At 64.3% G+C, this 11236-nt stretch overlaps 6 protein-coding genes across 6 annotated transcripts; 2 read left to right on the top strand and 4 right to left on the bottom strand.

The window, feature by feature from the left end:
• Positions 1–30: 30 nt before the first annotated feature.
• JCM10292_007026 (uncharacterized protein) lies at positions 31–875 on the bottom strand (the record flags this gene model as incomplete). Its single annotated transcript, XM_076649755.1, has 2 exons — positions 31–695; positions 761–875. 2 exons carry the CDS (start codon positions 873–875, stop codon positions 31–33), a joined length of 780 nt encoding a protein of 259 aa, XP_076504745.1.
• A 615-nt stretch (positions 876–1490) lies between these two features.
• Positions 1491–3232, top strand: JCM10292_007025 (lytic polysaccharide monooxygenase auxiliary activity family 9 protein; the record flags this gene model as incomplete). The annotated part of the gene is made up of 8 exons (XM_076649754.1): positions 1491–1581; positions 1640–1684; positions 1743–1871; positions 1931–1995; positions 2052–2150; positions 2210–2440; positions 2579–2856; positions 2926–3232. 8 exons carry the CDS (start codon positions 1491–1493, stop codon positions 3230–3232), a joined length of 1245 nt encoding a protein of 414 aa, XP_076504744.1.
• Positions 3233–3554: 322 nt separating this feature from the next.
• JCM10292_007024 (uncharacterized protein) lies at positions 3555–4286 on the bottom strand (the record flags this gene model as incomplete). The annotated part of the gene is made up of 2 exons (XM_076649753.1): positions 3555–4063; positions 4118–4286. The coding sequence occupies 2 exons, from the start codon at positions 4284–4286 to the stop codon at positions 3555–3557; spliced, it is 678 nt and encodes a 225-aa protein (XP_076504743.1).
• Positions 4287–4819: 533 nt separating this feature from the next.
• Positions 4820–6921, bottom strand: JCM10292_007023 (uncharacterized protein; the record flags this gene model as incomplete). Its single annotated transcript, XM_076649752.1, has 2 exons — positions 4820–6490; positions 6556–6921. 2 exons carry the CDS (start codon positions 6919–6921, stop codon positions 4820–4822), a joined length of 2037 nt encoding a protein of 678 aa, XP_076504742.1.
• A 418-nt stretch (positions 6922–7339) lies between these two features.
• On the bottom strand, positions 7340–9392 carry JCM10292_007022 (uncharacterized protein; the record flags this gene model as incomplete). Its single annotated transcript, XM_076649751.1, has 5 exons — positions 7340–7581; positions 7717–7814; positions 7873–7934; positions 8041–8907; positions 8967–9392. The coding sequence occupies 5 exons, from the start codon at positions 9390–9392 to the stop codon at positions 7340–7342; spliced, it is 1695 nt and encodes a 564-aa protein (XP_076504741.1).
• A 314-nt stretch (positions 9393–9706) lies between these two features.
• VFA1 (Vfa1p) lies at positions 9707–10523 on the top strand (the record flags this gene model as incomplete). Its single annotated transcript, XM_076649750.1, has 2 exons — positions 9707–9937; positions 10032–10523. 2 exons carry the CDS (start codon positions 9707–9709, stop codon positions 10521–10523), a joined length of 723 nt encoding a protein of 240 aa, XP_076504740.1.
• Between the last annotated feature and the right edge of the window lie 713 nt (positions 10524–11236).

The following is an 11236-nucleotide window of genomic DNA, read 5'->3' as shown; positions in this document are numbered from 1 at the left end:
CTGCTGCGTAATGCAGACCCTTACGCCAGCCTACTTCTCCATCACCTTGCGCACCTTGCCTAGCAGCGCCTCCATCCTCCCGCCAAGCTTGGCCTGCCCGCGCGCATTCCGCTGCCCAGCTGCGCGCTTCTCGACCCTGCGCTTCTCGCGCAGCTGCTCGATCTCCTGCTCCGACAGTTTCGGGCGTTTCGGCTTGGCGGCAGGCGGTGGTGCCGGCGCCTTCTTCGGAGCAGGAGCAGGTTGGCGCTGACGCTGACGGGAGTGGGCGGAGGATTGAGAAGGGAGGGGTTGACGGGATCGAGGAGGTGGTGCTTCGGGTTCGGGAGACGGTGAAGGCGAAGGAGAGGGCGAGGCCGAGCCGTCGCTGGTTCGCCGCCGTGCTGCGCCGATAGCTGAGCGTCCTCGGCCCCTTCCCGCGCCCTCGTCGTCGTCGTCGGACTCGACATCGCTCTGACTGTTGTCGTCGGAAGCATCGTCGTCGCCATACAGCCTCCGCCTCAACCGCTCGCGCTCGGCCTCCTTCTCCGCCTCGTCGACGACAGGCTCGTCGTCATCCTGGCCGTCGTCGTCGTCGCGTGCGCGACCCTTGCCCTTGTAGCTGCGGTGGGGCGAGTCGTAGCCGGCATCCTTGAGCGCCTTCGCGTACTCCTTCTTGACCTTTGCCTTGTGGATGAGAGTGCGCTTGATGCGCTCAGCTGTACGTACGGGAGTCCCGTCAGCTCAGCTGCAGAGGCGAGAGCACGAGAGGATCGCGACTGACCGTGTCCGCGGTAGGCGCCCTTTGCGAGGGTCGGGCCGACCTGGAAGCCCTTCTTCTTGCCTTGCTGGCCCTGTTTGCCCCTGTTTGGCTGTCCCTTGCGGTCCTGCTTGGCCATGGCGGTGTGGGGCGATGTGGAGAGAGCTACGAGCACCGCCTCCTCGCCGGACCAAGCTCTTTTTCGTACGCTCCGCTCGAGTGCGTGTAGACAGTCGAGACGAGCTGATACAGATTCTTGCTGCTCTTTGAATGCTGCCCTCGATCGCTACGCTCGACCCGCTTTGCCTCCGCTTCCCTGCCCCTCGCCTCGAGCGCAACGGCCGCTGTCCTGCCGCGAAGCCCGTGTGGACCCTCCGCCTTGGCGTGTGCAGTTTCCAGCTGTATCTGTGGCTGGCCTTTGCCGAAATGCAAGCCTTGAAGCGCTTGCACGTTGCTCCGACGCTCTGACTCGCCAGACCACCTGCAATTCGCTACGCTGTGCCGCCCCATCACTGGACAGGGCCCGTGCGAGCCGTTGCAGCGGGTCCCTCACGCGGGCAGCTTTCCGCAATTATCGGTCTTTCCCGCCGCATCGGCGTGCACGCCGACCGGATCTTCCTGTTTTCGACAGGAGACCTTTGCCAGCTCGCTGAAAAGCCGCACACCGCGCGCTTTCTGCTCTTGATTCCTTCTCTTCTTCCCACCCTCCCCTTCCTTTTCCGCCGAACCCCTCCTCCCTCCTTTCCTTCCCTCTATGGCTCGCATCGTCCTCTACGCTTCCGTGCTGGCCGCGGTCGCCTCGCAAGTTGCTGGTCACACCATCGTGTCGTCTGTCTGGGTCAACGGTATGCTCGCCCGCTTGCCTTGAAGCCGCGTCAGAGCTGACCCATTCCTCACGACCAGGCAAGGACACCGCCGACGCCGGTGTTGGCGTCTCGTCCTCGTACAGTGCGCTTCCTGCCTCATTCTTGTATGTCGCCGGCGACACTCACAAAGCCATTCACAGTGCGCGGCCCCGGTACCAACTCGCCGGTCGAGGACGTGACTTCGGCTGCCATCGCTTGCAACGTCAAGGGCGAGGTCGAGGCGAGCGGGTTCCTCCAGGTGGCCTCAGGCGACACGCTCGAGGCCGAGTGTGAGCCTTCTTCTTTCTCAAAGAGCTGGAGTAAAGCACTGAAATGTGAGAACGTTCAGGGTGGCACTCGGGCGGACGTGGCGCCGACCCGATCGACCCATCTCACAACGGTCCCCTCACGACGGTCATTCGCCGCTGCAATCTTGCTACGGCCCGCTGCTGACAACTCGTCTTCTTCAGTGGATCGCTCCGTATGCGCAGAAGACATCGGGCGACGTCTGGGTCCAGATCGGCTCCGAAGCCTACTACGACGACACCAAGCAATGGGCGGTCGCCAAGGTGCGTGCCTTTTGCGGTACCGAGAGAGACGCCTCGCTCACCTCACCAACGCTGCACAGATGATTGACAACAAGAGCCGCAGCACGGTCACCCTCCCGAAGACGCTCGCCCCCGGCAAATACCTCATCCGCTTCGACCTCCTCGCGCTCCACTCGGCGGGTCAGTACCCGGGCGCGCAGTTCTACCCGAACTGTGCGCAGGTCGAGGTCACCGAGGGTGGCTCGCAGAAGCTGCCGAAGGGTGTCGCGCTTCCTGGCTTCATCAAGCCGACCACGCCGGGCGTTGCATGGGTGAGTCGGCGGCAATGCTTTTGCTTATCCCGACCGAGCGGTACTCGAACTGAACCGGCTCTTTGCTTGTGCAGAACGTGAGCCGCCAGCGACCTCCTGCTCCTTCCGCTCGACTATGCTCACATGTTTTTCTCGTAGATCTACTACTCGAGCGAGTACGACATCACGGGCGACTACGTCGCATCCGGCACCGGCGTCTGGGACGGCTCGGCGTCGTACTCGACCGAGACGTGCACGGAGCAGATCTTCGGCCTCGCTCCCGCGGGCTACTGCCAGGGTGGTTCGTCAGGCTCGCCCGCCCCTTCGGCCTCGGCGACAAAGCCTGCGACCACTTCGGCTGCTGCGACGACGTCGGGCGCTGCTGTCACGACTTCGAACGCTGCCGTTACCACCACGACCTCGCAGGCCCCCGTTCAGTACGCTCCCTTTTCTCTCGTTCCTGACTGGTCGGGCACGCGGTACTTATACGCTTGGCCTGTCGACAGGACCACCACTACGTCGCGCGCTGGCTCGTCGTCGTCGGCCGCTGTCCCCTCGTCGTCGGCTGCTACTTCTCCCTCGGCCGCAGCGCCCGTGCCCTCGTCCTCCTCGCCCTCGACCCCCGGCCAGTACACCGACTACAACGAGTGCATGCGCGCGTACAACAAGTGCCTCGATGCGGCGCAGAGCAAGACGGGCGGCGCAGTCGACTTCTCCAAGTGCTACGCCGAGTTCGAGTGCTCGACGCTGCAGCGCCGCATGGTCACGCGCCGCTCGCCGCCCAGCCACGAGATGCGCCGTCGCCGTCACTGAGCCCACTTGACCGCTCCTTGTCTCATTTCGTTCGTTGCCTCCCCCTCTGCCGTAGCTGGTCTACGCCGAGAGGCATTCAGCCTCTTCATTCTTTGATCTCGTCAGACGTGCCAATCATGAGCCAAGTTCCGCCTATGCTCGATGATTCTGAGCGGGCGCAAGCGCTTCGAGAAGCACGAGGAAGCAGGAACATGGACTACATTACAGCAATGGACGAGCAGAAACAGAGAAAGCCTGATGAACCACTCCTGCGAATCTCTCTTCAGTTCGCTGCCTTTTTCCCAGCGTGCGAAGTCTTCTAACCACATCGCCTGGTTACGTGTCACGCACGATTGCTCGCGCTTGTCGGGCTCAGCGGCGTGCCGACTCCCACCACATTCGGACTGTACGGCGGCGGCGGCAAAGAGGGATTCCTCGTCGGCGTTTGCGTCGATGAGCGTGCGGCGGGATCCGAGGATGAAGGATAGAGTGCTTGCGCCTCAAGCGTCAGATTGGATGCCGTGCGGGATGGGAGACGGGCAGTGCCAGCGGAACGAAGTGCAGAGTCGTCGGCAGCCTCGTACGTCGTGTGGCCCTCCGGCACGTGAGACGCGTAGGACGGCGTCAGGGGCTCGTCGTCATCTCGCGCGTACGACAGGGAAGGGAGGAGCCGGAGCCCGACTGCCGTGCTCGTCGGAGACGCCGGCTCGCCTCGACCGGAAGCAGCGAGTTGCGAAGGTGAGGGCGGCGGCTGCACGAGGCCGTGCGCCAACCAGTTGGTCCGCCTTGTACGGGACGGAGGTGGATCGTCGACCGCCTCTTCGGCTGCACCGCCATCGAGTCGCTGAAAGACTGCGAGATTGACAGAGTCAGCGAGGAAAGTCGGGAGTGTAGCGCGCGACGCACCTCGCCTCTTGCTGTACCGGAGAAAGACGACCAGAGCGAGAACGAAAAGCGGCACGGCGACGAAGACGACGATGACGGGGATCATCCAGTGGTTCGTGCCGCCTTCGCTGGTCGGGGCAGTGTCGTCGCCACCGTACAGCAGCAGATCCTCCGTCGGGTCAGCCGCCATTGTCACGCTCTCGTGAGCGTACTGAGAGGAGCCGAGGAGCAGAAGAACAAGCACGGCGGACTTGCGGTGGACGAACGAACGGCGATTCCGCGCAGGCCTGAGCGGGAGCGGGGACGAAGTGGCGGTGCAGGGGCAATACTCAGGCATCTAGCGCAGATTCAGTTACTCAAAGCATTGACCCAAAATCAGGCATGCAATTCTCGAATCGGGCAACAAAAATAAGGACTAAACGGATACCCAGCGCACATCGACGACTTCGCACTGACTGAGCTTTGTCCGTTGGGTTGGCGAGCATCAATATGGCAATGAAGGGATCTCGGTCAGTCGAGAGAACGCAGCAGGCGTGGGAGCAGGCGTGGGAGCGATGAACGAGCCAAACGCGGTTGGCCTTCTCAATCAGACTCGGCCGCCTGTGAGCGCCCGCTGCGTTTGCTGAAGGCGCATGGACGACTGAGAAAGTCCCCATAAGCGTTCAGACGGAGTGCGACCACCGAACACCAAGCAAAGCGACCCTACACCCCCCGACAGAGGCCTCACCCCGACCTCCACTCACGCTTCTGCACTTTCATTTCCTCCTGGATGCGCTCCTCGTCTTCCGCTGTCGCTCCAGCAGCCCTAGCTTCGATCGCCTGCCTCACGCGCCTCGAAAGCCTCACATCCTCCAGGTCAAGCACGACCCTCTCCAATCCCTTGCGACGCCCATCCTTGCCCTCGCCGACCCGCAGACGGTGCTCGCGCGCCTCGGCACTCGCAGCGAGCCGCTTCACCCGCTGGCCCGACGTCGGCTTGACCGCGCGCCCGGTTTCGCGCTCGGCGAGGAAGTCTTCAGCGGCGGATTCGTCCGAAGGCGCAGCGGACAAAGGCGGGAGGTCGTCTTCCGACGAGAAGGTGCCCGTCGTGCGCAGGTAGTACGCGAGCTCGTCCTCGTCGGCGGGTGGACCGGCCGGATCGGCGACGTCGACTGAAGGGCGGGGGCGGCGAGGCGGCATGAACGCAGCACTGTAGGACGTCCGAGGTGCAGCCGGCTTCGGCGCGACTCGAGCTTGTCCGGGCGCGTCGCCAGACGAGGAGGACTGCAATTCCCTCGCCAAGATGACAGGTTCGGCGACGGTTTCCGCGTCCTGATCGACAGCCGCCTGCGCGCCATCAGTCTCGATGGCTGCGAGACCGTCGTCATCGTCATCCTGCAGCACCGCCGCAGGTCGTGTCATCACGACTGTGGCGTCTTCCGCCGCGTCGGGCGCGTGGACGTGCTCGTCGATGTCCATCTCGACCCGCTCGGCCGCCTGAACCGTCTCGTCTGACGCTTTCAGCGTGACTTCGCCCTCGTCGTCAACCTGCTCCGGGTCCACCACATCGGGGACACTCGATGGGGCCGCCATCCTGCTTGGCTCGTCGTCCCACGTCTCGAGCACGATGGTCGACTCCATCCCCTCCGCCTCCTTCTCGGCCATCGCGGCATCTCCGTGCACGCTTCCGCCAGCAACCGGATTGATGTCGCTGCATCCGTCAATACTGAGACGTAGCGAGGGAAGATCGCCGAACTCGGTCGTCGTGTAGCGGAAAACAGGCTGCTTCTGCTGCGCCGGAGCGGACGTGTCGGCCGCCGTCGTCGGAGCCGGCGAGAAGGGCGAGCTCGAGCGGTCGATGACTGGCGCCGAGAGTGCCCAGGGCGTAGGAAGGGAATGGGGAGGGCCGCCGAGCGAGGGACGCGGGACGCCGAGGAGAGCGGAGGCGGAAGATGGGCGGCGCGGCGCGTCGCGGTGCGCGGAAGTCGAGCGAGGCGACGCATGACCGGAGGAGGTAGGGGAGCGCGGGAGAGACGGAGAAGCAGAGCGAGGGGCGAGAGTTGCCTTGGGAGCGAGACGTGCCAGGGCGGCACGAGGGATCCGTTTGGGAGGTGAGCCCGACGCTTTCGAGACGGTTGGCGGGACTTGGTAACTTGTTCCGGGAAGATTCAAAAGCGAAGTTGTGCTCTCGAGTAGGTCGCGGAAGACGGAGAGGGATCCGAAGGCGAGGCGAGAGGGCGAAGAGATGGGCGCTTGCGAAGGTCGGGTGCGTCCAGCTCGGCGAGGCGACTGGACGGTCAGGTTGGACTTGTCGAGGAGCGCGTTGGCACGCGTCGAAGGCGGTGGCGCCGAAAGTGGCGGCTTGTTGGCCTTCGGGGCAGACAGCCGGTCCTTCCGCGTGCGAGTCGACGCACGCTGCACGGATTATCGAGGGTCAACTCGGTCCACTGCACCTCACATCAGAGCGTGGAGATACTCACCTTGACGGGTCTCAGCGTCTCCTCGTCTTCGTCGTCGCCGTTACTCTCGACGTCGCCCTCCTCGTCGCGCTCGACCCTCCTCGCCTTACTCGCCCTCGCGGCGCCTTTGCGCCCTCCGCCCTTCGCGCGACCCTTTCCTGCGCTGTCCCTCGTCTTTTTGCGCGCCCGAGCGTCGCTCCCTGCGTCGGAGCTTGACCCAGCCTCCCGCTCGGCCCCACCTCTCGCGCGGCTCGCATGCGCCGAAGCGCCCCTGCGCGCGGCGCGCTTGCCGTACAGCTTGGCCTTCTTCCCGGTACCGTCTTGTGCAGTGGCTCCGCGCGCCGAGCGCGGCGGAGAGGGGAGCGAGTCGTAGTCGGTGTCGGGCATCGATGGAGGGGAAGAGAGCGCGATACAGCGGGAAGAGGGCGGGCGTGCGTGCAGGGCGCTTGTGCGAACGGAGAAAGCTGCGCGGAGCCTCTTCGAGGCGAGGCCGAGGAAGAGCGTGGAAAGGAGAGAAGCGAAGAGGGAACGAGGAGACGAGCGACGCAAAAGGTCAACCTCGCACTTCCCTTCCAGGGCTTAATGGACCCGACAGCGAGTAGACAGCAGACCGAACAAGCCTAGGACGCACTCAAGACGCGCAAAAGAGGCAGTCTGAGCGAGAAAAGAGCAAAGTCAACCGAGGAGCGGAAGCAAGCGACTCTCTCGCCGGGACGAGCACGACCTACCGAGCTGATGCGAACGAAGTCTATCTGCACGAGAACTGCATACACGAGGCGCAACTGCCAGCCTCCCCCGCCCGCGCTCAGCCGTAGCGGAACTGGAAGTGCTGCCCGCCTCCTCCGCCTCCCGCGGCCTGCTGGAAGAATTGCTGGAACGCCGGCCCGCCGCCGAACCCGCCTCCGCCGCCGCCACCGAAGGGCGACCCGCCCTGCTGGAAGAAGATGGGCTGCCCGCCTCCGAACGGGTTGCCCCCACCCGGGAAGCCGCCCTGACCGGACGTGGGATCGTTGGGGTCGTCGCCGGTGTCGAAGCGAGCTCGTAGTTCTGAGAACGAAACGTCGTGCCGACGGGCAGAGCGGCGAGGGCAAGGCGAGATGGGATGAGGAAATTGACGAGATGAGGCAGACGGCAAAGGTGAGTCTCGCTCGTCCGTGCTGCATGGGAGTTGACATGACGCACCTGGGTTGGACAACACCTCGTACGCCTCGTTGAGCTGTGCCATCTTCTCCTCGCTGCCACCCTCCTTGTCTGGGTGCGCCTTGAGTGTCGCTTTCCGGCTGTGCCGCGCACAGCCGTCAGTCGCAAGCTAGGCAAGTACGAACGGAACGAACGCACTATGCTCGCTTGATCGTCTTATCGTCTGCATCTCGTGCCACGCCGAGGATCTTGTAGTAGTTCTAACGAGAGGGAAAATGCGTCAGTCACCGTCGATGAGCGTAGCAGTCGATGAGACTGTGCTAGGCAGACAAGTCACACTCGACCAGAAGGGATATGTGATCGCACCTTGGACTTGCTCTGCTTGAGCAACCTCTGCGCCTTCTGCAGCCGCTCGAGCACCGCGCGATCGCTCCTCCCTGTGGCTTCAAACGCCGCGCTCAGCGTCCTCACCGCCTCCTCCCACTCCTCCTTCTTCATCAGCTCGTCTCCGCGCCCGACGAGCCCCCACGTGTCCTCGGGGTCGAGCGCGAGCGCGTCCTCGCACGCCTGCGCCGCCTTGCGCGAGTTGAGCTGCACGTACGCGCGGCAGAGCGTCGATGTGAGTTCGCGCAGCAGCGGCGAGAACTGCGCGACGTCGCCCTCGAACGGCGGGAGCGGCGCCGCGTCGGCGGGCGCGCCCCGCGCGATCGGCTTCTGGTACGTCTCGAGGAGCTGCCGCACGGTCGGGAGGACGCCCTCCTTGGTGCTCGAGCCGGAGATGGTCACGGCCGCCTCCATCCAGCGCGCGGCTTCGACCCAGTTGCGCAGCTTGGAGAGGTCCTTCTCGACGTTCTTGAGCGCCTTGAGCGGCTTGGCGCACGTCTTCGAGTCGGGGTCGGCGGACAGGCACCGCTTGAGCGAAAGGAGCGTATCGGCCGGGACGGACAGACCGTGGTCGGTGAAGAAGGCCGAGAGGAGCGCGATGCGCACGAGGAGGTGCTGCGGTAGTGTGGGCGAGAGGGAGGACGCGCGCGAAAGGTCGCCGATCGCAGCGTCAAAGTCGTGTGCGAGGAGTGCGCACTCGGCGCGCAGCAGGCGCAGCTGCAGCGCTTGCGGCGACACCGTCAGCGCCGCTGAGGACGACGAGAGACAGCGGTCGAGGTTGGGCGGAGACGCGGAGCGGGCCTTCTCAGCCGCGAGGAGTTCTTTGTGCGCGGCAAGCACTTGCTTGCGCTGAAAGAGGCAGGGTGTCAGCTCACGAACATCCACAGAGCTCGATAGCGGGTACGCACGAGGTCCTCTGCCTCCTTGACCTCCTTGTCGTTGCTGCCTTTGCCCTTCTTTGCGGCGCGGAGGAACGTGTCGAGCTCGCCCTTTGCCTGGTCGTACTCGGCGAGTTTGGCGTGGATCTTGGCAAGCTGGAGGTGCGCTGCATCGTAGTCTCGCAGTGCGAGCACCTCGTGGAAGCCATCCTTTGCGCGGGCGAGGTGGCCGGTCGCGAGGCGGACAGTCGCGCGCTTGTAGAGCGTGGCAAAGTCGGAGGGGTCGCGCTCGAGGACTAGGTCGTACAGCTGCAGCGCATCCTGGCTCTTGCCGCTCACGAGCGAGCTCTGCGCGAGCTCGAGGAGGTGCGAGACGGGAAGGTCTGCCGCGTTCTCCGGCAAGGAGGCGCGGACGAGGCCTGCGAGGGCAAGAGCGACGACTGCGAGAGCCTTCATGCTCTGCTCGAGTAAGCCTGAGCGCTCTGAGGAAGTGTGACGCGAGCGAGGGTGGGAGAGGTGGAAACGGAGGGAAAGCGTCGGCGTGGCACCGCTTTTCCTCCCTCGGGACGGATTCTGTTCCGATAGATCTGCCGGAAATATGCTCAAAGTACTGACACTACCTTTCTCTTGCCATCAGCTAGCCGTGTCTGCGCTATGGAATTGTCCCCCCACCTCGACTTCATCGGTCTCGCTCCGACGACTGCCTCTCGCTGCTCAGACTCGCTGCTAGAGCTCTCCTAGACTTTCTTGCTGTGCCTTTCGTTGCGACCATGGCTAGCCCCGCCGGCTCAGTGCCCTCCCCACCTCCTGTCGCCTCGGGCTCGGCCGCCTCTCCGGCACCTTCGCCCGGCCCGCCCAAACTCGTAAACGTCTACTACAAGCGCACCGTCGCAACTCCCAAAACGTGCTTCATCTGCCACCGCGAGACCACGACCTGCCTGGCGACCGAGGGCGTCTCCGACTTCCTCTACACCTGCCCCTCTCATCTCCTCGACCCCGGCGTGAGTTCCGCGCACTGGATGCTCTCTACGGCGCGGCACATTGCAGTGCCGCCCAATGACTGACGCAGAGTGCTTACGCCGCCCTCGCTCGCAGTTCGCGCGTCCAGCTCCCTCTTCCTCGACTCCTTCCGCGGCTTCTTCCCCCGCCGGCTCACCAGCCCCTTCGCCCGTCCCTCGCTCCGAGATCGACAAAGTCAAGCAGGAGTACGAGGACAAGCAGAAGCGCAAAGCTGAAGGCAGCGACGCCAGCAAGGAAGGCGACGACAAGGGGAAGAAGGATGACAGCGCGGCTTCCCAGCCTGCGAGTACAGCGTTCGCTCTCTTCAAGACGGGCGCTTCAGCCCTCTCGTCCCTCTCGACGACAGCCTCATCGCACCTTTTCCCCGCGCCGCCGCCGACCGCACCCTCGGCAGTCGAGACTGCGCGACTCGCAGCGCAGACCGCGCGCGTGTTTGTGCTCCAGCGCGACTACTTCCGCATGCGCTGCGAGACGAAGCGGCGCGAGTGGGAGAAGAAGGATGCGAAGGAGCGAGGGGCGGCGTGGTCCTTCCCCAAGGCGCCGAAGGGAGGGTTGCCGGGAGCCTGAAGCGGATGCTGCTGGGAGCGTGAAGGGGTGCTGCGCCTGCGTCGCGAGTGCGGACGTACCGAACAATGGAGCGCGCGACGAAGGGCAAGGATGGACAGGGCCGTGTCAGCTGTGCGCTTTGCAGCTTGCCGATTTCCTTATCGGGAGACAAGCCCTGATCCTCTTTCACCTGTGCAGGATCTGCCTGACGGTCATCTCGTGCGCTCGACCTCCGTGACATCGCCTCACCCCCTGAGACGACATCCAGCCAACGCGGAGCGACTGGCCGCGCCCGCACCGTCAGCGTCACGTCGTTTCAGGCCTCGCCGCGAGCCGCAACAAGAGGCCTTGGGAACCGTACCATCGGCATCGACCCGAATAGATCGTTATCGGTATTGTGTAGGAGACGGCGCTGACAAGGATGCAGTGTATGTGCGGGTCTGGGCCTTGCGAGGTGAAGAGCGAGGAGACGCACGGAAGCTGGCATTCGTCATCGGCCACTTTCTGGGTACCTTCGGCAACTTGCTTGAATTGTTTTCACTCAGTCGCAAGCGCTGCAAGCTATTCGGGCGAGGTTGCGAGGTGGCCGGTGCCCTCATCAGTTCGAGGCGATCAACGGCTTGGGCTCTTTCGTCCGCTCTTCTCGACTTAGTGCAGCGAACGCACGCTGGCAGAACTACTACGCTAGTATCCGACACAGTCCTGCCCTCTAGCGCCTCCTCCAGCTCGTCGCT

Source organism: Rhodotorula paludigena (genome assembly GCF_050403205.1).
Source record: "Rhodotorula paludigena JCM10292 DNA, Rt_paludigena_JCM10292v1_ctg27, whole genome shotgun sequence".
NCBI classification, from domain to species: Eukaryota; Fungi; Basidiomycota; class Microbotryomycetes; order Sporidiobolales; family Sporidiobolaceae; genus Rhodotorula; species Rhodotorula paludigena.
The sequence above is the reverse complement of the archived record's forward strand: the minus strand, read 5'-3'. Positions and strand labels throughout refer to the sequence as shown.